The 26,360-nt window shown below is 43.5% G+C and overlaps 1 protein-coding gene across 16 annotated transcripts in view; it reads left to right on the forward strand.

Moving 5' to 3' along the window:
* The window catches only part of Eri3 (ERI1 exoribonuclease family member 3), a 128,220-nt gene that overhangs the window by 25,499 nt on the left and 76,361 nt on the right, over positions 1-26,360 (forward strand). For 15 of the 16 annotated variants that reach the window (XR_012449933.1, XR_002213798.2, XM_074080324.1 and 12 more), the window contains 3 exons: positions 8,240-8,356; positions 14,709-14,768; positions 19,415-19,506. Coding sequence is in view for 14 of the 16 variants with exons in the window: in XM_074080324.1 (XP_073936425.1) it covers positions 8,240-8,356; positions 14,709-14,768; positions 19,415-19,506 (269 nt within the window). In the remaining 2 variants the exon portion in view is untranslated. Of the gene's footprint in view, positions 1-2,300; positions 2,402-8,239; positions 8,357-14,708; positions 14,769-19,414; positions 19,507-26,360 lie in introns of those variants that run through there. The other variant, XM_074080328.1, reaches the window with a different exon arrangement.

The raw sequence follows: 26,360 nt of genomic DNA on the forward strand, positions 1-26,360 counted from the left end.
ACTGCCATAACAAGATCTCTTGACGGCTCCGTAGCAAAAATGTACCAGCTTGCTCTATTAAGTTCTCAGTGTGACATGTCAGTTTTTATCCCCAGGCTCTTAGCATAAAGGAGAATGAGATGTCTGATGATTGGCTGATCTAAAAGGCTTGTCCCAGGTGCTTAAAAGTGGGTGGAGTAAGCATATGTTCTGATAGAGGAGCTGAGAGCCTTAAACGCTTGATTCTCATTGGTCACTGCCTCTGTGATAAGAAATTAATCACATAGATGTTCTAGATTTATTACACCTTTGTCATTCAAAGTGTGGTCTGAGAACCAGCATCATCATCATCTTGAGAGCTTCTTAGAAATATAGACTACCAGGCCCTATACCAGAGCTAAACAGAATCTGCAGTTTGACAAGATCTTTAGGTAATTTGAAGTCTGAGAAACACTAGTATGGACCAGTGGTTCTCAAACTTCAGTGAGCATAAGAATCATCTGCAGTGCTGGTTAAAACCAAGATTGCTGACCCATCTTCATCCCCAGGGCTTCTGATTCAAAGTCTGGGTCAAAGGCCAGGAATCTCCTCTCCTCTTTTTTCTTTTTCTTTCTTTCTTTCCTTTTCTTCCCTCCTTTCCTTTTCTTCTTCCTTTTTTTTTTTTTTTTTTTTTTTTTGTTACAGTGCTAGAAATCCAACCCAGGGCCTTGTGTTAGGTATGTGCTCTACCATTGGGCTATATCCTCAGTCTGGGAATTTGCATTTCTAACAAGTTTCCAAGTGATGGAATGCTGCCTGTGAGGTACTTTGGTTTGGGAACCAGCTGACTGCCATAGCTTTCTCATCCATGAAATAAGGGAGTAATTCCTGTCAGGGAGATGTGGGATCACCTGAGCCAGTATTCGAGAAAAAGATTCAATATATTGTGGGCAGAATATCATTCAGCTTGCTTAGTAATTTGATTTTTTTAAGTCTATCATGCCAACACAACTTTCCCCTTGTCCTGCGTCTACCTGTCAGGAGTGCACAGAGAATAGGGAATTTATGAACTACCCCATGGAAGTTGCCTGACCAGAACTCTTGCTGCTAGAGTGGGCCTGGTTCTATCTTGATTGCCTGTTACCCCCATCTTTTCACTCCCAGCTAGTGAATCTTCAGAGCAGTATTTTGATTGTTTGGAGAGATGGTCTTTGTGTAATCAAGCCTCTGATTCATCCTGTGATTCTTAGAAAGTTACATGACTTCCCCACCCCTTATTTGATGACCAATTGAGTAGGCTTTGACTACCTGTGGTCAAATTCCAGGATGGGGACTCTGGACCTCCAGAGTGAGGGGAAGCTGAGGTAAGGTCATTCTGATGAGAGGCAAGATAGCATAGTGGTAAAGAGCATAGACTCTAGAACTGGACTGTCTATATTTAAATCTTGGCTTCATCACCTACAAGCAGTATCACCTTGCTCAAGTTACTTGTGCTCTTTATGTCTCAGTTCCCTTATTGGCAAAATAGAGTTAATAATATTACTAACCTTATAGGACTCATGGGAGGATTAAGATGAACTAATACATGTAAGTGCTCAGAAGAGTGCCTAGCATGTAATGGTTATATGTACTAGCATTTATTAGTAGAATCAGTGCTAGTACTATTCTGACTCATGGCCTCACAATAAGCTGTTAGGGTATAGCATGTAGCTGGGAGACAAACCCTACTTCTCTGGGAATATAGAGAGAGCCTTTCAGGCCCTCTATCTATATAGTAGATAGAGCCAGGGCACTACCCAGAGAGATTTGTTTTCCTCCACTGGAATGGTAAGTTGGGCTTGACACCTTATTCCACTCCCATGCCTACCCTTTGTGCTGCCTCCAGGGGACCTCTTGCACACAACCTGATATTTGTTTAAATTAATTACATGATAAATATATGCATACAGATAGCTACAAAGAAATAATTTGATTGTTTGCTGCCCTGAAGGGTCAGCTTCAAAAGGCCAGTGATATCTGAAGTTATTTACAATCAAGTATGTAAAAATGTTTGAACACCCCTGGGTGAGGATATAGTTTCTAAGTGTTCAATCTCTACTGATATTATGTTTTTGTGAAAAAAAAAATCAGACTTTAGTAAAGGTAAATTATAATTCACCCTATACTTCTACCCCTTAAACAAAGAACAGCAGTGTCTATTTTCAACCTCTTTTCTACATTTTAATTGCTTTGGGGGTCTGTAGGGATGGGTGGAGGGGGACATGTAGGTGAAAAATCAGCCTTTTAAAGCTCTGATTTTTTTTTACCTTGCCTTGTCCTGAAACTTCGTGCATCAGCTCTCATCTGTCAAAGTGTAAATCAGCAATTAAAACCCAAACAGCCAAATGCCAAAGATGACCTGAAGCACAAAGCAACTGACAAACAAGTCCGGACAAATCGACGGGTAATTTATAAGCTTTGCCCTAAAATCTAATTATTTGGCAATTCGAATTTGCAGCCAGCCAGGGCTCGGCAATAAATTTAACCCGCCATAAATTATTTAGGAGCAGGCTGTGGTGTAAATCAAAACCACGAGTGTTTGTTTAAGAAATAAGCTCCTTGTGCATAAAATGCCTTTTTTTCCCCCCAAGAGAGAAACTGTTAAACAAATCATGCCCATTACCCAATGCAGCCCTCACTCTCTCATCCCACTTCCCCTCTTCCCCATGGCCAGGAAACTCCTTGATGCTTTGGAGAAAGGGCTTTTTTTTTTAGATGGGACTGGGCTTTGAACTCAGGGACTTCATGCTTGCAAAACAGGTACTCTACTTCTTGAGCCACACCTCCAAACCATTTTACCCCATTATTATTATTTATTTATTTATTTATTTTCGGTATTGGGATTTGAACTCAAGGTCTACACCTTGAGCCACTCTACCAGCCCTTTCTTGTGATGGGTTTTTTTGAGATAGGGTCTCTCGAAGTATTTGCCCAGGCTAACTTCAAACCAAGATCCTCTTGATCTCTGTCTCCTGAGTAGCTAGGGTTACAGGCGTTAGTCACTGGTGTCAGGCTGAAAGGGCTGTCTCTGCATAGAACTTTATCCAAAACCAAGTATTTGGATTAACTCCCACCCCTAACCACCTTGCATTTACCATGTGGTATGATACTGTTTTTGGATTTTGTCAAACCCTTCACTACAGGGGCATATACGTTTTGGAATTTTCTTCAGAAAGTGAAAGGAAGGGATATATCTCTAAATTGAAGGAATTCCTTCTTAGTTCCTTCTTAGGTTGAAAGGGCAAGCCATGGAAAATTATCTTCCTTTTTTATTTCAGATAGGATCATAGAAACATCTGCTCAGGCAGCTGATGTTTCAGAAGAGTCTGTGCTTTGTCATGAATTGCCAACAGTCTAACCTAAATCCTTTCTGCTTAAAATCCTTTTATTGTTGTTCTATCTTCCAGTGTAATCTTACACTGCATACAATTTAGTTGAAGGAAGTTTGACTACCCTGAAAGCAACCTCCACATTTATTTCTTGTAATCTACTGACAGTGGGTATAAAATTTCATTGGAAATGCCATGACAGTTTTGTACTCAGTTTATCAAGAAAATCACTGGTGTTCCTAGTTGAGCAATTTTAAAGCAACTAGGTTTAAAACCTCGAGGCTGGGCATGGTGGTACATGTCCATAATTGCAGTTACTCAGGAGAAGGAGACAGAAGGATCTCAGGTTCAAGGCCAGCCTGGGCCAAGTTAGTATGAGACCCTATGTAAAAAACAAACTAAAAGCTGAAAAGGACCAGGAATATGGCTTAAGCAATAGAGCATGAGGCTCCCAGTACCACAAACAACAACAATAACAAGGGCTGGCATGGCTCAAGTGGTAGAGTGCCTGCCTAACAACACCAAGAAGCCTCTGCTCTAACTCACTTAAAAAAGGTAAAGGTAAATGAATGTTTATTTGGTGCTGCTTCCTTTTTATTTCTCTGTCTTTTCTTCCCTGGGAGGTGGGAAATATTTGCAGCCAGTATTTTTTTTCATGTAATTTATGTTTCATTTTGTTGTGCAATTTTTATTTATTTATTTATTTTTATTCATTTATTCACATGTGCATACATTGTTTGGGTCATTTCTCCACCCTGCCCCCCTCTCCCCCCTCCCCCAACCAGTTCCAGGCAGGTCCTGTTCTGCCCTTATCTCTAATTTTGTTGAAGAAAAGACACAAGCATAATAAGGAAGACACAGTGTTTTTGCTAGTTGAGTTAAGGATAGCTATACAGAGAGATTCCTAGCATTGCTTTTGTGTACCCATGTGTTACTACCCATGTTGATTCATCTCTAACTGATCTTTACATTGGTTCCTGATGCCCTTCTCATGTTGACCTCTGTCACTTTAAGGTTTCTGTATTAGTTCCTCTGGAGTAGGGACATCAAACACTTTAGGGTCTCTTGAAGTATTTGCCCAGGCTAACTTCAAACCAAGATCCTCTTGATCTCTGTCTCCTGAGTAGCTAGGATTACAGGCGTGAGTCACTGGGTCTCTCTGTAGCCCTCCTGGCCTTGAACTTTCGATCCTCCTGCCTCTGCCTCCTAAGTGCTGAGACTGTAGGTGTGTGCCATCATGTATGTTGAGAGTGTTTTCTGTTAGAGCCAGACACTTGGTCTCTATCTTTTGCTTGTTAGCTCCTTCATGTGTTTGCTCAACAAAAGTTGAAAGAAGGAAGACTGAGTGCCAGAATGTGAATGATGTGTCAGAGATGCTCAAGGCTCCTGCCCTCCTGAGCTTATATATAGCCTTGTGCCATCTGTGCTACTGCAGCCATATGGAGATTTTCAGTAGCAGACCTCTAGGACTTTTCTGCCTGGGGAATCCACATGCATTATTGTTACAATTTGAGAACAGCCTCTTTTTTAGGAGATAGTAGACTGAGTTTCCTACAGGATATCCTCTCAGACTAAGAGAATCAGACTTTTTGAAAGCTGCTCTTTTTAAGTCTCTTTTTCCCCCTTTGGAGGCCTACCTCCATCCCTTACTAGCTGCAAGCAAGTGACCTTACCTTCTTTGGGCCTTAGTTCGTTGTGAAATAGGAATAGTAATGATTTCTGCCTAATAAGTTATTTGGACGATTAAGTGAGATCATTCCTATTAGCACTTAGTACAGTGTCTGCCACAGAGTAAACAATAAATGTAAGGAATATTATGCTGCCATTCTTCACATGTTTTAGGGAGTATTGAAGACCAACTTTTTGCCCAAATTCTGAGAATCTCAGAGAGAGAGAGAGAGACAGAGAGAGAGAGACAGAGAGAGAGACAGACAGATGCCACATCTCATTCTGTTCATCTCTGTGTTCATATCTAGCCCCATGCCTAGTAAATATTAGTTGCTTAATAGTATAGGTTCATAACCTGATAATGGTGATGACATTACCTATATCCTAGGATTAATAAGGGTAAAATAAGAAAATGTATGTGAAAACATATTTTTATAAGTAGTAAGTAGGTAAGAAGTATCCAAGTGAGATCCTTTCTGCTCTGACTCCTCAGAGGGTCTTCTGTCAAAAACTCCTCCTTTATATCCTTATGGCTCAAGTGAATAGGTCAGAGTGCAGGCTTATTGTTACAGTAGCTCCTGATGCTGCTGAGGCAATTGCTCCTGGAAAGTCATGTTGTGAGACTGGCTCTTGAAAGTCTATCTTCTTGTTCTTGGGGGAATAGGCTGATGACCTGGGCCTTTGGTTCAGGCATCTCAGGGATCTACACCTTTTTTCCCCCATGGGACTGAGGCTGGCTTATTCTTCATCTCTGAAAGGGTGGCACTGAGTTTGAGTAGTTAGGTTGGCTCCCTTTCCCTGTGGATGAGGAAACCAGCAGCAGGAGAGTTTGACTACTACTGAGCTGCAGTGGGGAAACCCAAAGGCCAAGTTTTTGGAGGATCTTCTGGGGATGCTGACTTGATGCTGGTCAGAGTGAGAGCTAAAGTGCATACTATTTTATGATAAATACTAATGAAGTTTCAGATCTGTAATAGCATTTCAGATATCTAAAACAAACCATGTGCTTGTAAAAAAGTGGAAAGAGATCAACTTTAAGCCATAAATTCTTTGTAATAGAGGGTTTTTTTTCTATTTATGTTTGATAGATATTTTTGTTTCCAGAGGAATGTCAACTCCTAATTTCATAATGTATTGTGGGCTTAAGAAAATTGAATTTAATAAAAGCCAAAGATGAATGGCATCCTTAAAGGTCCCAACACTTGTCTTTATTAGCAGGACAAACTGCAGGTCTCCAAACGCTGCTTCTCTCCAAATGAAAGTTTAAATGAAAAGTACAGTTGTGTCACAGGTTAAATTTCATTGCGAAACCAGCTAACATTGTTAGTGAGGAGCTGTCCCTATTTGTTTCCTTAGACACCAGGGCAGCCAAACTCACCAGGCCATGGAACTCTTTGTATTGGGGGAAATGTTTCTTCTACTTAGTGGAAGAGGAAGGATTTACCAGAAATTACCTGATTTTTCAGGGGAACCAATGTGTATGTTTTATATGTATGTGTTCAAACTTGTTTTTCAGAGTAAAATTCCCTCTATTTCCCTGCTTTGTGGGGAATAAAAGGCTTAGTGAATTGAGGAGTAAGTATCCTCCACTCCTTGCATTGGGAGAAGAGGTATCAAGCAGCCTGGCCTTCCTCTCTGTCTCCCCTCTGCCTTGAACTATTTTTCCCTTCTGTGTCTAGCAGTAAGCTCCTTTGAGCTTCTCCAATTTTTGTGATCAGCCCAGGGAGTCAGCAACCTGAACCTTTGAATTTCTCTGACATGAAATCTGACTGGCTTGATTTGGTTTGCCACATTCTGCTGTTATGCATTTACATTGAAATAGATGCTTTAAAAATAAGTCCAATATAAGTGAGTATGTTTTGGGAGGCAGAATATGTGGCTTTCCTGGGACATCAAGGAAATTAACTATTTCTCCTTCTGTTTTCCCACCTTTCATTTCCTGAGTGCAATCAGGTGTCATTAGCTGCTGTGTTACTTCACCAGGCAGTCTCTGCAGAGAACTAATTTGCCTTGATTTTGGTGATACTGGAAGGGTTCTCTCTAGAATGGGGATTTTGGGGTAGGGATGCCACTGGAGCTAACTGCTGGGGCCACTAAGTGGGCAAAGCCTTCTTTTTTTCTCTAGATGCTAATTTTACTTGGAGGATTTTGCTTTTACTTTTTTTTTTATTATTATTATTTCCTATTTGTCTCTTCCAGATGTTTTCAGGGCAATTTTTTTGTGTGTGTGTTGTAAACTAATTCCATTCATGTTTTAAAAATTTATGAAAGCGCTAATAAAAATGTCAAAGTGGTAAAAATGTTAGCTTTTCTCTGCTTTGATTAAATTTTGCAAACTGTTTTTGAATATTAAAAAGCAATATTTTTTTTTATTCTCTCCTTGTTTTTCCTCTTCTCTCTGATGCGAGTGTACTGTCTTATGCCCTCCCCCCCGCCCCCCACCCGATGCATCCCTCCCTTTCCAGCAGTGGTGTATGAGGCATGCTGCACAGCCAGCATTCTGCAAGCCTGTTTGCACACCAGGACCTTGGTGCTGTGCATCTCTATTAAATAACGGAGACAAATTAATCTTAGAGACACCAAACAAATTGTCACTCCTCCTCCTTCTCTTCTATTACGTTCCAGTGGACTGGGAAAGGCTGGCTAAGCGATTGGGCGGGGAGTGGAGGGGCGGGGGGGAGTGTGTATTCCTTGAAAGAAAGGTGGGAGGCACCAGGTCCTATTAACTCATATTCCATTTTCTCCTCTTTGGTATCCCCTTTGGCTTTATTATTTATCTTTTTTTTTTTCTTCATAAAAACTAATGAAGAAACTCACTGGCTCTATTTAAACTTCATATAAAGAAACCTGTGCACTGCTGTGATGGCTGTTTTGTCTGTGTGCTAGAGAGGCAGACCTAGTCCAGGATTGGGACCTGAGAAAGAGGGAGGGCCTCCTTTTAGGGGCTCAAGTGAGCAGTCCTCTGCTAGAGACTGTTAGGGAAACTGGGGTATATTACACTACTGTCTTCCTTCCTCGTCCCAGAAATGATGATGAGGAGGGATGTCTGGTTCCTGGAGCCTGTGAGGCTGTTAACAGTGGGAGGGTTTGAGAGTTAGGATTATAACTCTGATGGCTCTGTCTTGGCTGTCTTGATTGTGGCCTGAAGAAAGAATGAGCCCCAAATACACATTCTTTCTTAACCCTGGAGTTACTTGAAATGGTTCATCAAAATAACTTTCTTTTCTGTGTCTTTGACATTCTAGGAAATCATCGAGTTCCCTATCCTGAAGCTAAATGGCCGGACCATGGAGATTGAATCTACTTTTCATATGTATGTCCAGCCTGTAGTCCATCCACAGCTTACCCCCTTCTGTACAGAGGTAAGGGCCCTGGAGGTGGGCAGCTAGGGCCTCTGGGAGAGGAGCTTTGGGATCATTATTATTCTTTACGAGCCACTTAGGGAAAGTTTAGGTCTGATAGTGGTTAAGGCAAGAGTACTTTGGGCCCTGCAACTGGTTTTTCAAGTGACTTCAGTCTATAACTCTACTTGGGCTATTGGTCACTGGGGCCTAGGAAGAGTAGTGGCACAGTCTATCCCAGCTTCCCCAACATTTTCCCATCTTTATCATCCCTATTTTTTCCAGTGACTGAGAACTTTAAGTCAGTTTAGAAGCAGGATGGTGCTTCTGAGAATCAGGTTCTTTCCAGTTTTATTTCCCTTAGGGCCCAGAGATGAAGATTTCAGCCACTTGGAAAGAAATGTCATGTTCAGGCTTTCTTAGTTTTCTGGCAATGTTGCTTTATCCTTGCATAAAGTGGCCCTGTATGAAGCATAAATTAAGTTTGTGGAAAGCACATTCTACCACCAAGGAAAGAGAAGACTGGCTAGCCAAGATTGAAATGTCCTTATATAGGCTAGGTCAGCAGGTTAGCACTGACCCATTTTATAGATTATGCAACTGGGACTAACTGAGATTCTGATGTTTGCTGGAGGCTCAAAAGAGCCACTGGCAGATGGGGGAGAGCCCCTGAGAGTTCTGACTCCCATGATGTGGAGAAGAGGCCTTCTATGATAACTTTCCCCTCTTACATGTCATGAAGTGAAGTCATGGGTCAAGCATGTATGGTAACAGAGGGAATGGGAAAACATGTTTCTGGAATCTTTTAAGAATCGGGGGATGAGGAACATGAGAGACTTTTTTGAATGTTGATACTGGGGTTTGAACTCAGCCTCACGCTTGCTAGGCAGGCACTCTACCACTTGAGTCACATTAGAGACTTTGTGCCTTCATTTAGAGAACTACCCTCTACATGTGAATGAAATAGGAGGGGAAAAGTTCCTGACTAACTCAAAGTATCTTCCTAGGCAGGGGAAAGGCCTGCCTGGTATAGATGGGCAGTTCAGTGGGCTCTGAGACTGACGTAGCTCAGATGCAAGGTTTCTGAGGGCTACTCCTGGATGGAATGCCAGTGTTTGCCACCTAGACCAGGTGGGCTTTTGGTTGTCAGCATCCATCTGCCAGGGTGTTTAGTCTCTTAAGCCTTTTGTTCCAACAAATGGTGTTGAGGTTGTTCCTTCTTTTTCTCTCCTGGTTTTCCCTCTCAGCTGAAAATTACCTATGCCACTAGGGGAGATTTATTTGTCCTTTGACCTCTTGAAAAGTCACTTTTTTTGGGTGGCACTAGGGTTTGAATTCACACTTGATAGACAGGTGCTCCATCACGTGAGCCACTCCACCAGCACCAAACTTAATGATTAAAATCCCCTTCCAAAGGCCTCAAAGTCTAGAGTCCTCTTTGCCCTTCTCCCATCCAAGTATTAGCCAGGCTCAACTCTGCTTAGCTTAAGAGATCTGACAAGTTCGGACCCATTTAGAGTGGTATGATAGAAAATCCTCTGAATAGGGTAAAACATCTTCAGCCTCTATGAGGTGAGGCTGTCTGGCATAGACAGGAAGGCCCAAGTTTTGGAATGGTTGCTCTCTGTTGAGGAATGGCACACAGTGCTGCTGGGACATGGTGCTAAGTAGGAGTGGAGGCTCCAGAGTATCAGGACAAGAAGGATTTCCTCCAGAACATGGCTGCTGCTTTTTCAAGAAGAGGGGAGGAGGGATCATGAGACTATGAACAAAACTATATTTCTTTTTTCTAGATCCTTTCACCCAAGAACATACCTAATTTGGTGGGTAGTAGGAATAGTGGTTGGGATCTTTGCAATGAAGCCTGTTCTGAATGTGAAGATACAGTTTTGCTGTAGGCATTGGGTGAACATTTTGTTTGGGGCTTTCAGACCTTGCCATCCTTATATGTCCTGCTTCATCTTTCACTTGGCTCCCCTCACCAAAGGCTGCTTTCTCACAGTCTGTCTTTGCACATAGACGTTGCTCTACCTGTACACTGATCTCATTGTTCTCCTGCTGCTCCATCTTGTTCTCTAGTACCCTACTTATTCTACCTTTCCTGGGAAGCTTTGCCTGATCCCCAACCTGAATTGTGCTGGGGATCAACACTGATCAACACTGATCAGGTACATTATAGTTTATTTATATGTCTCCCTTCTAGACTATGAATTCCTTGAGGGCAAAAACCAGAGCTGATCTATGTCTGCCCCATCTTTAAGATCTGGTACCAAGTAAACACTTGATGCATGTTCTGTACATGAATGAATATTATAAAAGGATAATTCTCATCTCTCCCAAAAGTAATTGTATTACTGACTTACCTTTTTGAGTAAGTGAAGTCTCTTTGGGAAATTTAAGATTATCTAAATGTTGCTCTGTCTCCATACAAGATGGAACTGGGTAACAGAGAGAAGCATGGACACAGGATTGTGCTATCAGTCTGAGACCTCATTCACCCTGGCAGTACCCTGGTAGGGGTGGAGGTCATTCCAACCAGAGAGACTCTTTTATTATTAAGTATGAGCAACAATCCCAAACCTCCAGATTGCACCTAAGCAGTTCCTCTGGCAGGATTTTCTCTCTTGTGCACATGAAGTTCTTAAGAACCCGAGCCCATGTGTGTGTGTGCACATGCACATGACATGTACACACATACACACGTGAGCACATGCTTGTGTGGGGAAAGGTATGGGCTCAGTGCTGGACCATAGGAGGAAGAATTCTGCTTTGAGTGAGTATGTAGACCAGGTACAGACACTCTTACTGCTCTAGGGACCATGTTCTTAGCCTTCTTGGGGTCCTTTCTTACTTTCAAGTAATAGTCTACTTGGAGACATAGTTCTAACAGATAAAGGATGAAATGTGTTTTATTCTTTACCTAGCCTTTTCCCTATGACCTCTAAAATCTACTCCAGTTCATCACATCTCTGTTTCTAGTTGCTAGGCTGCTGCCTGGTCCCTGACCATGTGCAGGGTTTTTTTGTTTTTGTTTTTGTTTTTTTTTTGGCTATTGTTATGAAAAAACTAGAAAAAAAATACCGATTTTGCTAAATGCCAGTAAAGGGCTTTGTCTTGCACCTGTACTTATAAAGGGTAAGATTTATTGGTCTCTTTGTCTGAGGAGAAAGAGTGGGTCTGATTATCAGATTGCACACCAGAGACAAGTGCTTATGTAATCAACAAACTGTCTTGGTGTCAGAATACAATTGTGTTGGAGATAAACTGAAAGGAAAAAGCGCTGGATGCTGACATGCTGTTGGCACTGAGTTTCCTGGGCTGCTTCCTGTAGTTGGCAGTGTTTATGATGAAAACCAGCTCATCCCTGGACAAAGCCCTTGTGTGGGTAGGGGATCTCAGGAGCTAGCTGTGTTATCAGTCAAGGTCAAAAGCCCCTTGCCTCATGGTTTCCGAGTCTGGAGAAGTGGGAGTTAATCTGTAATCCCTCAGTGAAAGGAGCCAGAGAACACACATTAATTCTTCCTCTCACCTTTCTTGCTTTAAGTGGTTAAGGTCTCTGAGCCCTGTTTAGCCTGTGAGCCCTGGTTCTCAGCTTAATAATACTTGGCTTTGCTCTAGTACCTTTCATTGTGAGGGTGTGACAGCTTTTTGCAAACATATATTAAATCTAAGTGGGAATGGGCTTAAACTGCCGCATGAAGAATTTAAGTTAGGCCTAAGATAGAACTTCTCAGTATTAATTTTATAAAATTGTTTCTCTCTCACCATTTCTTACATAAGTCTTACAAGTTGTTAGTGTCAGGTACAGGGATTAACTTTCTTAATTTTACTCCTCTTCATCCAATTCCTTGATGGAGTTGGAAAGAGGGGGTTCATCCCTGGAGGAATAAAAGAATCCTCTCATCCCCCCAAGGAGTGTCAGGCCTGTCCCTAGAAGGCTGTGTCTAGTTGACTCAACTAGACACTGCTCAAGCCTCTGTGACCTAGAGGGTTTTTAAGTGGTGAGCCATGGCTGGCTGGGCTACCAATGAAAATTCCTGTATTCTGGAAAGTGTGGAGTGAGTAGGAACTGACCTCACCTGGCTGATGATGTCAGGTTGCTGAGCATGGGAATGGCATTTATGAAAGTCCAGGATGCTGGAGCCCCACCTGCAGCCCCAGGGTAGGAGAAGTGAGCCTGGTCTGTTTTGAGGAGTCCCATAGCAGGATACCTGAGTAGCCCCTGGTTTTACTTTTTGGTGTAGTGAGGGTGTTTTTTTGTGGTGCTGTGCTTGGAAACTAAGGCCTCATGTATGCTAGACAAGTGCTGTACCACTGAGCTACATGGTGTGGTGTTTCTTACTCATACTCATGTTTTCCTGGGGCCCCGGAGAGGTGCTCAGGGGTACACAGGTGCTGACCTAAGCCATATCTGCAAGGAGTGAGGGTTCTTGAAGCCCTTCAGTGTTCAGTTCATCTGAGTTTCCCTTCTTGAGAGCCAAGAGGAGTGGATCTGATCTTACCCCAGGAAACTCAGACCAGATACAAGACTGACATTTGGACCCCAGAGCTTTCTAAGAAGTGAGAAGGATGGTGGATCCTCTTTTCCATGATAGTTTTGACCCTAGCCCCATCTCCACACCCTGGAAGAACTTAGTAGGAGAGAAGCTAGGCTAGAATGGGCAGTGATGGTGCCTTCTTAATTTCACCCCTCTTCATCCAGTGCATTGGTACAGTTGATAAGAGGTGGTTTTTTCTTGGAGGAATGTAATCTGGATAGTGTCCCCAGAATTGGGAATGAGCTTACTCCTGATTCTCTTTGATCTTTATGTGCCTGAGACAAAATACAGGTTAACTACCTGCCTGTTCATTGTGAGTCTCTGGAAGGTGATATATAGCCTCTGGGTACTAGCTATGCTGGGCTCAAGAGGGGACTGCCAAGAAGAAAGCATATTCCATGAAGGAGGGTATTTATGTTCTTCTCTGTCAGATTCCTGGCTCCGAGAATAGGACATAGCACATAGTAGCCTGTTTGAGAATAAATAAAAGGAGGAATTCTTTGCCCTCAGAGATTAAAGCTGCTGACCCAAGGCACTTCCCCACCCCCCTACCTCCCCTCCTACACACATACATTCTGTAGCATACCAACCTTCTCCTTGACTCAGGCCCTCCCTCTGCTGGGCAATTCTTTGGTCTCCCAAGCAAGGAAAGGGTGTGGAGGTGCCAGCCGGGTGGGCATGCTGTGGGTTAAAGCCTTGCAAAACAACAGTGTAGTTAATCTTTCTAATTTATTTTCCTTTTAGACCATGGGAAGTCTGTAGGCAGCAGCTGTTACCCAATTAAAATACAGATTAATATAAAAACAGTTTCTGGAATATAAAATAGAGTGGCTGTGTCCTTACACTTCCTTAAAATACCACCTAATAATGACTTGATGAACTACAGAAACCCACCTAGAGGAACTCAGCGTTCTTAAAATGAAAATTTCTTCCCTAAAAGGTGTGTATTACCATTCCATGTAAGTCACTATGAGAAAATAACCTTCCCTCTTAGAGCTGGTGGTTTCTGTGAGTTGGGTATTTGGTATTCATTAAGGGTAATTATAGTTTAATTGGAGTGTTAAACCCCTACCCCCGACTTCAACAAAACAGTTGTTTCCAAGCAAGCCTGCAATACTACTCTGGAAGTGCCAGGGAATTGTTAGGCATGGTAATTTACTGTTGGCATCCAGGATAGGGAGCCTCATCCCTCAGATCTTTGTAGGAAGTCTGTCCCTACTCAGTACTTAAGGGATACTTTTGCTTAAAAACAAAACAAAACAATAAGCTCATTTGGACCTAGCCTAACCATAGTAGAGTCTAGGCCATAAGTGGGAGATTGTCTAGGCCAGATTCTGCACATTTGGCCTTTTTGTCTTAGTTTCCCCATAGGTTGTAGGTGACTTTTTCCTTCTTGGCTAGGTGATATTGAGAACTCAGGTGTGCAAGGTGAAAGCAGTAACCTGTGGGGTTTCCCTGGTTTTACAGAGTGTGGTAGAGGAAGTACTGAACATTGAGGTTCAGAGAAAGGGGAAACTTGAAACCCAGTGCGCCTGTCCTGTATAAGCACTCCTCAAGTTTTACAGGAACTTTTGTGAAGCTTGGAGTTGAATGTACTTTAGACTAATTTGTGTGAAGTTATTGAGCCTGTTGAATAACTCAGGGTAGGCTTTTGTGGGGAAGCTCATATGGTGTCCTGGGATTTTTTTCCCAAAGCTCCTTATCTTGGTTCTTAGCCTGAAGTGGTGCCAGGCAGTAGCCCTTTTAGAAGAAGAGAAAGGAAAGGAACCAATCCAGCTTTGAGTCCCTGCATTTTGAGGTTTTCCACCCAAAGGCTATTCTTTTTCTCCTTTCAGCTCACCGGGATTATTCAAGCCATGGTGGATGGTCAGCCAAGCCTGCAGCAAGTGCTTGAGGTAGGTTGAATGACCATTAATTCCTGACCTCTGACCCCACTCTGCTGCCTTTCTCTCCCTCTCCTTCTGAAAATGTAGCCTTGTAATTTGACTATGATTATGGCTTGATTAGAATAACATTTGCTGTCATGTCAGTGACATGCTGTTGAGAGTATTGAACCATTGATCTGTCATCTCCAGCTGTTCCTGTCAGGGTTCCTGACAAGATGTCCGAGTACTACCAGGAGTCAGGCTGAGAGCTCCTACCCTGCCTGACCCTGTGCTGGAGGCTCTGGGGCAGCCTGTGCTAGCTAGGTGGGCTGGGGCATAAGGGAGCTGAGCTATGTATGGCATGGTGGGACTAGCCCTGGGGACAGGAGGTGTTTTTGTTTAGCTTTAGTGTTGGCTTCTCGTGGCATGTGAGCACTTCATTAACTCACCCAGAATTCCCCATCGATGGCTTTTGTTTGCTGTCAGCTCCTCTAGGAGCTGTGGTGGGACTGCCTGCCCCACTGCAGCTTGCCACTGGATGCATTGTGCCTGTCAGGGGTGCAGAAACTGCACTGGGTAATGATTCCTAATCAGAATAATTACAACAATTGCCTATGTGAGGGAAATCAAATTAAAGACTTTAGAACCCTTGGCAGAGACCATACTTCTAGGATGTTCTCCTCAGGGAGTTGGAAAAGGTTAAGATGCTGCTTCTTGTACTCCAGCCTGAGGAAATAAGAAAGGGCTATGCTTGGCTACAGCCTGTCTTCCTCCCCTTCCAGCCTGGGGGTTTTCAGAGGGGGGAATAGTGCCCCTTCCAGTCCTTCTCTGAAGAGGGGAGGGGAGAAGAGAACAAGCCTGTGTATTTCATTAGGTGCTTCATTTATTTTTAAGACCAATAGACCCAAAGCTTGGACCTTTATCAGTGTACAGGAGGAAGCCAGGTATCTGGAAGGAACATCAGGACCCATCTGCATGTGAAGTAGATAACCTCCTAGAAGCAGGATAGTAGCAGGGAAAGGAGTCTTGGTAGCTTTCTTTAGCCAAGATCCTGTCTCATGGGGAGAGAGATGCTAACTGACATTCTTGGGCTCCTCAGGATGGAGGAGGTCTGAGAAGCAGGTTTAGGGTCTCTGGTGGCAACCTGTACTCCTTCTCCCTGGAGTGCAAAAGCCCAGGTTCTGTCAGCCTCTCGTTGGGTCAAGGTTAGGGCAGCTGTTGTAGACTGAGAGAAAATAAGATGACCTCTGGTGTGCCTTCTTCCCCCCCCCCCCACCTTTTTTTGAGGGGAGATTTACTGCTATGATTAAGGGAGCTCTTCAGCATGGACTGCTTCCTATAATACCAGGTTCAAAGAGAAAGAGGGCCAGCAATATCCCCAGCCAGAGCCTAGCCCCTGAGGGAGGAGAGGGGACAGGTTACTTTTCCTGGAAACATCTGTTGCTGGGATCCTGGCAGGAGCATGCTTGTTCTAAGCCAGTACCAAACCAGGGTTGTTGAGGTAAAGGGGGTTTTCCCCTGTGGCCCCAGTTGAGGGGGAGATGGGTGTTCAGAAGACAACCTCCCAGGTTAGCTACTTTCTGCCACTTCTGCATACTTCATAGGTGAAGAGGAAGACTCCTGACATTATCCTGAATGGGGAGTTTCTGGCAGGATAAGGAAACCAGGCTAGTCCCATTATCCCTGAGATGGACAGGCATGATTCCACATGTAGTACTACTTCCCTGGATAGGCTTATAGTAAAAGGTGCTCACTAAATTGCTGCAACATGACTGAATGTTAAGTGCTTCTCATGGCCTCTTGACAATCCTGTTTTGTCCTGCTCTGTTTCCCCACTGTGTTTGAGTTGGGGCATTGGAGAGCCCCTCTAGCATGTGGAGCACTGACCTTGAGATGTAGGGCTAGAGAGCTAGAGCAAGATTATGCATATTTAGGGAACTCTAAGTTCACCTTACCTCTTTTCTTGTGTAAAGTCTCCCTTCCTCCCTCCTTCCCTCCCTTCTTCCCTTCCTTCTGTCTTTCTTGGTACTGAGATTTGAATTCAGGGCCTTTTACTTGCTAAGCAGGCACTCTACCAAATGAGTAGCCACACTGCCAGCCCTTTTTGCCTTAGTTATTTTTTGAACAGGGTCTTACTTTTATGCTTGGTTAGGTCTGGACTTCAGTCTTCCTATTTAAGCTAAGACAGGTGCAGGCTACCACAGGTTTTTTTTTTTTTTTATTGGTTGGGATGAAGTCTCACTAACTGTTTGCCCTGGCTGGCTTCAAACCATGATTCTCTAAGTCTCCACCTCCCATATAGCTAGGATTACAAACATAAGCCACTTGTGTCTAGCTTGCCTGTTTTCTTCTTTAGGTAACCCTGTGGGGAAGGATGTGATTCTGTGTGTCTGCATGTGCATGCACATATATGCAATGGGTTGGACCTCAAAGACTTGGAAGACAGACCATGCAGCTGTGGAAGACCCAGACATATTGCCAGAGAGATTCTTGAGCTGAGGAGGATTCTGTGGTAGGCAGATTAGGAAGAGGGTTTAGAGACTTTATGGTCAAAAAAAAAAAAAAAAGAGTGAGAGAGAGACTTCATGGTCTACATAGTCTGGCAGTAGGGAGCAGTTCTAACATTTTGGGTGTTGGATTAATATAGCCATGGAACTAGATAGAATCATTGGCCTTACTCAAGTATAGGCAGGGGCGAGGCCTTCAGTATCTCAGAGGTCTCTGGGGAACAGCTACACTTGCTAAAAGTAATCTTACTTAAAGACACCCACGGGCTCTCCATTACCTGCTGAGCACACAAGTTCCTTTGCATCTGGCCTAAATGGACCGCAGGCCTCATTTCCTGTTCCTCTTATTTATATTTTTGTGTGTTGGGACTGGGCTTAGCACTTGCAAAGCAAGCATTCTACTGCTTGAACCACACTTCCAATCCATTTTGGAGATGGTGTGTTTTGGAAATGAGATGTCGCAAATTATTTGCCCAGGCTGGCCTCAAACTTTGATCCTCCTAATCTCAGCCTCCCAAGTTGCTAGGATTATAGGTGTGAGTCACTGGTGCCTGGCTCCTCCTTTTTATGTGCTATGGATTTTGCTTACACTAAACTTTTACCTGCTCATAAAATAGCAATTAGCAAATAAAAAAGTTTTGGGTTTTTTTTTTTTTTTTTAATATTTTTGAGACAAAGTCTCACTAATGTAATGTAGGTTGGCCCTGAACTCACAGTCCTCCTGCCTTAGCTTCCTGAGTGCTGGGATCACAGGAATGCTCCAACATACCTGGCAGCAAATATCCACTGAATAGACACTGTGCTGAGTTAGAGATTAAGGCAGTGAATGAGGCAGAGCCCCTGTATTCATGCTTATAGTCTGGTAGGGAAGGCAGACATTAAACAGATAATTACTTATTAAATACAAGATTATTATGCCCATACCCTTGCTACTACTCAAGTAGCACTCAAGTAGAACTCAAGTCACTTCTCCATTGCTACATCCATTGTATTGCTCTATGATGATCTGCCTTTCTTCCCTTCTTAGCCTGTCTATTTTGTGTTAGGCACTTAACACATTATCACGTTTAATTCTTAGAACAACTCTGTAAGGTTTGACATCCTACCCCATTTTATAGATGAAGGACATTGAGGTTCAGAAGGGTTCAATGACTTGTAGTTCACTTCCCATCATTGACACAGCCAGGACAAGGAAGAGCCAATAATTGAAAACCAGATGTGTCTGACTTTCAATCCTGCATTTTTTTAACTACTATGTGATGTAGACTTAAAAAAATAATTCTCTTGCGTGAGTACAAGTGCTGATATGATTGGCTGCACTTCCTCCCCGTGCCTGAGATCTTCTGAAAAATAGGCAGTGCTTCATGAATTCTTTATGATAATTCTCTTATTATTTACTGATTTTAGTATTTGTACTTCCAGTGTGAGTGTAACCAATAAAACCTAAGACTTTAGGTGTATTTAGGAGCAGTTTCTTTCCCTGTGTAGGAACTCAGCCTTCAAAATACTCTGCTGAATTTGAATCCTCAACAAGGAAAAGGAAAAATACAAAGTTGGGGACCAGTTTATGAGCTTTTAACAACTGGGTCAGGGAATGCTACCCACATGCCATGATGGGACTGCAGCCCAGCAAAGAGGTCTTCTCTAAAGGGGAAATTTTTCTTCACTGTCATTTGGTGAATAACAAAGTTAATAAATTTGGTTAGTAAACATTTGTTAGAAGGGTAAAATGACTGAATAGATAAATGAATAGACTGTGGATTAGAGTCCCTGCTTGGGCTTCTTGCCTTGATTGCATAGCCCAGGATACCTGTGTCTGTGGTGGGCTATATATCTTTGTCTGAGGAGTAATGAACGGAAAAACTAGCTGAGAGCAAGATGTTTGGACTGACCTGCTGGATCCAGGGCAGGCTGCCAGAGAGTGAGAGATAGAGGGGCTCTCTCTCCCACCACTCTTGGTCTTATGGGCTCTTCCTGAAGGGATTGTCCTCCAAGTACCTCTGTAGTTCTAAGCCAATGCTGAGAGCCCAGAGCAGAGCCAGGGCTGTGTAAGATTACAATTTTCTCCTACTCTGATTACAAGCAGCTTATCTGCGTTTCACTGTTGTGGCTCTTCATAGGCTCAGGGGAAAAAAAGGAAAATCTCATCTGTTCTTGTGTACTTTCCAGAGGGTCGATGAGTGGATGGCGAAGGAAGGCCTCTTAGATCCAAACGTCAAGTCAATTTTTGTCACCTGTGGAGACTGGGACTTAAAAGTCATGTGAGTATGAGAAGGGCTCCTTTGCTGCCAGGGCTTGGAATCTATGGGACCAATCTTGCCTTTTGGAGGTGTAAATGTTCAAGCATACGGGGCAGTTAGGGAAGGGATTCCTGAGTCTTTGGGACTTCCAGGGTTAGAGGAGGGCTGGGAGCCCTGCCTTCTGTTCTCTGGATCAGAGTGGTATAAGTCAAGAGCTCTGACTAGACTGCATTGTTGGGGCCTTCCTGCCTTTGCCAAGTCTTGCTGGTCATGACAGCCCTTCTGATCGCTGAGCTCCATGTTACTGCCCTGGAAGTAGGCATCAAAAGAGGATCTTGAAAATAATTTTTTTTAAATGGCATACCAAATATTTATTGTTCTAAGTGCATATTTACCAATCCTATAAAGTAGGTATTCTTATTTCTATTTTATAACTGAGGAAATTAAAGCACAGAGAGGTTAAGTAACTTGCCCAAAGGACACACAGAACCAGGATTCAAACCCAAGCAACTTGGTGCTATACTTTTATCTGGCAAGCAAGACCCTGGCTATGCAATTGAGAGCCTGGTAGTGGGATGAAAGAGGGCTGCTTCTAGGAAGCTGCCCAAGTCATCAGCCTCATCTCTCCTTTGTCCCCACTGCTTTTCTTCTTTTGTCTCCTGATTTTGTCCCTGTTATGGAAGACAGAACTGGCTCCTTTGCTGGATTGACACTTCTGTATCTTGTCTGTCCTCATGGATACCTGGCTTCAGACAGCCCCTGGGGAACTAAAGTGGTGTATGTGGGGGGTGGGGGCACTGTTTGCTGAGGATTGATAGAATCAATACCAATGTGTTCTTTGTGACTGAAGCAGCAGCAAGCATTGTGTGTGTGTGTGTGTGTGTGTGTGTGTGTGTGTGCGTGTGTATGTGCATTTGAGTTTTTAAGCATAAGGTGGGTATTGGAAGATGAGGAGTAGTGGCTCTAGAGTGACCTTTCCTACCAAATCAAACATTATGTTCCCACTGAGCTCCTTCATATGCATTTTGGACACTGGACGTCAAGGTAAAGTTACCCCAAGTGTTTGGTTGTTAATCCTCCTGTTTGACCTCAACTCTGTAGAGTAGTCAAGAGGAAGGACAAGCCCCAGAACACATGTACACCTCATTTGCCACATCCTTTGGGTTGGGTACACACACTAACCGCACACTTCCAGGTTTCCTCCAGAGGGTCTGTGTCCTTTCAGATGATACTCATTTGTCAGGGGAATTATATGGGCTGGGACTGGAAGCAGACATGAATCAGAAGAATCTAAGGAGAAGGTATGGAGGGGAAGGCTGTTCTTATTTGTGGTATCCTGCATAGCTTTGAGCCCTTGAAGGCTGGATGGTTTTATGTGGGACTCTGCAGCTTAGGAGAACCTTTCTAGGGTAGGGTAGCATTAAGGCTGATACCCAGAGTTCTGGGGCTCATATGGCCTGGGAGGAAGGTGCTTTGGCCTGGTCAAAGGCACAGAGGCACAGTTCTTCTAGGTGGTTTGTCCAGGACACCAGTTCTAGTATTTTTCTCTCTTTGGCATGCTCATCTTCCAAATGCCTGCATTTCAGAGTCTTCTGCCATAACTATGTGTGTGTGGGGTTGGAAACCATCTGGCTGGGCCTCCAAAGCTTGGAGTTGGTCCCTCCTTGACATGAAGAGGCAATTTCAGGGGTCATTGTTATTTTCAGTTTTTGCCTGTTTTGCCCTGCAACATTAGTTCTGTCCTCAGGCCCTGTGCTGTATTGTAGCACAGTGGGCCCAGAACAGACATTGGTGACTCGGGACACTTCGCTGCATCTGAGAAATGATGGAATTGAGAAGAAGGTGGGTTGGATTGTGAATCCAAGCATATATGAAAGAAACCAAGTTATAATGAGTACATACCTTATCTCATTCAGTCCTCCTAACCACTGTCTCTGGTAAGAAGTGTTGTCTCCCTTTTATAGATGAAACAAAACAAAACTACCTGGGGGTCAGAGAAGTAAAGACTTATAGCCCAAACAATTGAATTCTAAGGCCATGTAGTTTCCATGATGGCAGGTTTGAATTTGGATGGGGAAGGCTAAGGAGGCTCTGGAGAGGCTATACAGGAAGAAGCAGCTGTCAGGTAGCCAGGTTGGGGAGGGCTCTGTAACTGCCTTTTAGAAGCAGGACTCTGCATAACTGCTAGGAAGGCTCTTAATTAAATGTGTAACAAAATAAAAACAGCCAGAGAAGAAACCTAAGTAGTATGGCATGACTGTGCACAGCTTATCTGTGTTACTGCAACCTCTTGTCAGAAGCTCGTCAGTGGCTCTCCACAGAGCCATCACCTTTTTGTGCGCCTAGTAAAGGCTGCTGATGAGCCTGACAAGAATGGTGTTAAATTGACACTCACAACTTGTTAGTATGTGGCTTACTTCTTATTTTGACATCCATTTCCAGATTTAACTAAGTCTAAGGAATCCAGCAAATGTTTTCATTTCACAGTCTCATTTCTGGAAGCCTTGGCTCCTTTTCATTGCTGTCCTTACCCTCCTCCCCCTAAAGCAGCTTCATGTCACTTTTGTTGGAAAGGGCCTGATTAGTGCAGCACTGAGAAATAGGAACTGAAGTGGCAGCAAAAATCCCACTGCAGAAAAGAAATCTGCTCCTGTCCTGACAAAATTATTTTGTGCCCATCTTTTGTCAAAGCCAGATTAGCTGATACTCTAGATTTATAAGACTTAATGCTATTCCCTCAAGATCCTGCTAAGGTGGGTTTTAATTTAGTGAGTGTGGATTTAATTTTCCCTCTAAATTTTTTTAAAGAAATGACACTTGATGTGGGTTTGGCCCTTGATCAGCTTACCTTTCTTACCTGCTACCATTCCTTCATCTTCCCTGGTATTTCTTGAAGCTCTCCATGGGGTTCAATGTTGTTTTTCTGCTTACCCAGGTAGGAACTGTCTCTTTAAAGGGATTCTTCCTTTGGTGGAGTGGTCTAAATGGCTAGTGGTGAGTGAGGAGTAAGACTTGCACAGGTGCTCACTTGAGGAACTTGGATTTTACCCTGTACCCTGAAGATGTAGGTTTGCCAGCTATGCACAGTATGGCTAAGAAGCTAGACCTGAGGCTTTCTGAATCTGAGAAGAGGGGCAAATCAGGAAGAGGGCAAGACTGGTGGCAAAGATGACTAGAGGGATGCCATGGTCCTTGGTGCAGTTTATAAAGAGGCCTCTTTATAGAGGTTTGGGATAATTAGACTCTGTACTCTGGTGCAGGAGGGGCAGCAGCCTGTTCAGAGTTGGTTCAGGGGACCCGCTCATCTAGGCTCAGCTTATCTTTGGAGTAGGAAGTTGTCTTGCCATGTGTAAGTTCTGGGCTGGCATTCACCTTTGATCCCTGACTTCCTGGGGTGGTGGAGGGGAGGTAGTACGCATGATAAACCCTCTGCCTGGGCTCTGCAAGAGTGGTCCTGGAACACTTCAGGTTTTAGAAAGTCTGGAAATCAAAAAGTACTTGCTCAGAGTGTGCTCACTGCTGATGTGAGGATCATGCACTCAGCAGGGACTACTGGCAGTTCTCTCTGGCTTGCATTCAAGTGGCCCAGACTATTGAAGGGTGAGACTGCTGGTACCTGGAGTGAAGTGGCACAGTGATAGGACTACATACCTGGACAGCATTGTGAAGTAGTGACACAATGTGGGGTGAAGTAGCCCCTTGACATGCTGGCCACGGGTCAGGCTGGGTCCTCTTGGCATCATTCAACAGAGTTAACTACTTTATGTTCTTGAAATATTTTTTGTCTTTACTTTGTATCTTCTGATTCTCTGCTGCTTCTTCTCAGTCACTTTTGCAGGTACCTCTTCCCTTACTTTTTCTTAAATGTTGGTATTTCTTAAATATTTGTGTTGTTTGATCTCTGTCTTAGCTATCTTTTCCTTTTTTTCTACAAACTTGCTCTTACCAGATATTTCATCTTTTGCCATAGCTTCAGCTATGGTCTGTATTCTGAGGTCTTTTTCTTCAAGAACTGACATAGTCCCGCTGGAGAAAAGAATTCTGCTCTGTCTGCCACTTGAACTCCCAGTTCTGCACATCCAACTGCCTGTCCTACATCTCCGCCTGGATGGCCACAGGCCCCTTAAAGCTCAACTGTTACTTTCTCCCCACAGCCTGTCCTCCAGCATTCCCTGAAATAATGACTGGCACCATTCACTCAACTGTCTTGTCAGAAACCTGATATTCATCCTTTCTCTAGGCAAATCCTGTTGTATGTGCCTTCCAGAGGTTTCTTGAATTCATTCCCTTCCTTCCATCTCTACCACCACTACCCAAGTTAACATGATCATAATCTTCTTAGATTACTACAGAGCCTTCTAACTGGTATCTTTGATTCCAATCTTGCTGCTTCTGTTCCCTCTTCTCAGTTGCCACAGATAGTGTTGCACTTCTGCTCATCACCCAACAAGGCTCATCCTTGCCCTCAGGGTGAAGTTTACACTGTTGAGCTCTTCAAGGCTCTTGCTTACTTATTTATCTGTATCCCTCAGTACTCTCTGTGCATCTATGCGTCCCTCCAATCCTATTCAGATGTTCTAGTTGGCCACTTTCTAACACCCTTCTCTAGGTGCTTTCCTTGGTGTTCCTGGATCCTGTGTACTTACTCATGCATAAAATTGTTTAGTATCTGCCTCTACTTGTGTGTTTCTCTCACTAGATTGTAACACAATTATAATCCTAAAAAGTTGTACATTTAATAGTTGTTCAATAAATGTTTGTTGAGGTTTTTTTTGTTTGTTTGTTTTGATGCTGGGGATTATACCTAAGGCCTCATTAGACACATGCTACCTCTGAGCTACAACCCCAGTCCCAATATTTGTTGAATGAAGGACAACTAAGTAATGGAGTGGTCCTGTGGAATCTTTGTTCTGGTGTTTCTTGAATGGCACAGAATTGGTAATAGGGAGCATTAGCTGCTAGTATAGGATAAATGGAACAGAAGGAGTAATCTTTGGCCTTGCTGGCCCAGCCTGATTGTGAGAAGTTAAAAGAACTAAGCTGCTGATGTCAGAAAGCACCTGGATTTTCTTACTGCCAGTACTGTGGGTGCTGGGTGAGGTGGCCCACAGGGAAGAATGGAGAAGGAGCTCTGTCCATGGCACAGTGGGAAGTACTTTCTCTGAAGAGTTGTTTCTCTGAGACTGGAAGCTGGAACTTCTATAAAAGAGTTAACATCAGAAAATATAATCAGTGTTTATTGAGCACTTACTATATATGAGGAGCTTTTGTGTGTTGTTTACAGTTATGTCATCTAGTCCTTACCACAGTCCTGTGAAATAAGTTCTTTTAGTAATACTCTTTTTTTTTTTAATAAGCAAGGAAATTGAGGCCCAGAAAGGTAATTTGTCAAGGGCACACAGCCTGTTTGTGGTAGGGCAGAGATTTGAACCTAGGCATTCTGACTCTAGAACCATGTGTTTGAACCTAGGCATTCTGACTCTGTCTGGCCATCTGCGTCCGTCCCCCATGGCCTGTGGCTTTGTGATTTGGTGAGAATATCTTCTTTCCGTCCTTTGTTTGGACAGAGTGGCAGAGCCTTGAGTGTGCTCTGACACCCTAGGCTATTGTTTCTTGGTCTAGTGTTGGAGAAGGTTTAAATTTGGGGCTGCCTGAGAGCTTCCTTGCTGGACCACAAATTAGTGAATCCTCAGATCTTTTTTAAGGAAATTTTAGCCAATATCACTTTGTATACCTCTATCTTATATTCATGTTTTCGAAGCACATGGGGCATCTCATCATGCCACTTGGCTTATGAAAGCCTTGCTCCTAGCCCATGAGAATGCCAGTTGGTCCTAGCATTGAGCTACATCACTTTGGATTAGCAGCCTTCTGGGGGAAGGGGCCGGAGTAAGAATTCCCTGCCAGTCCTGACTTGTCTCATTTCCTGTTACTTTTATCTGTCACTGCAAGTGCTTGGGCTCTTCTCCTGAGCTAATTAAGTTTGCATGTGTTTAGACACATTGCCAAATAGGGCTTAGCAAAGCGGAACTGAGCTACATCTCATTCTGAGAAGGAAAGGATCTATGAACACTTTTCTACAAGCACCAGGGAAAATCATAGATGACATGCAGTGAGTGTATGTGCACATGATAGACACCTGCCCTGGCACTCCTAAGGCTATAGCAGGCCTGCAAAGTAACCTTCTGATTGGCTGACAGGGGCAAGTGAGGGCCCACCTTCCAGTACTCTTAGTGAATTGGGTATTCAAAGGAGACTGAGAATGGAAAGATAGCAGGTTCTAAAGTGTGCCTTTTTTCCCACGTGCAAGCAAGTATAATGGGATCTGCATAAAGTGTCAATACAAACAAGTCTGTTTGTTGCCAGCTTGAATCTACCTAGCTACTAGATCTACAACCACCTATATGAGTAGAGTACAAGGTAAACTTTTTAAGTATGCTAAAACCTAGGACAGCTGAAGACTCAAGTTTTTCTTTTTGTCTAGAAGGCCAGAGTCTTCCTTCTCAATCTCCTGTGATCCCTGTGAGATGGTGTCAGGGAGAGGTAGAGGGAAGGAGAATAGTGTTGTCCCAAATCTCCCCACCATGGAGGTGGGGTTCATGGCACTGGATCACCATAGTGAAGTGAGGGCTCTTGGCGTGTTTTTGTGGCAGACTGATACTGATGCCTGCCTTTTCTTAGTGCCAGCTGGCCTGATGCCTGAGATGCCCTGCCACTGAACTACCTAGGTCCTATCCAGACAGTAGTTATGGGTCAAGCCATGTTGTGGACCCCCTTTCTGAGATAACGAATGAGGGTATTGCTTGCTATAGAAGGTAGAGGAACTGGTTGAAAGTCATGGTCAGGTACCCGCTCCTTTAGATATGAGGCCAGTG

This window comes from Castor canadensis, chromosome 7 (assembly GCF_047511655.1).
Source record: "Castor canadensis chromosome 7, mCasCan1.hap1v2, whole genome shotgun sequence".
Taxonomy (NCBI): domain Eukaryota; kingdom Metazoa; phylum Chordata; class Mammalia; order Rodentia; family Castoridae; genus Castor; species Castor canadensis.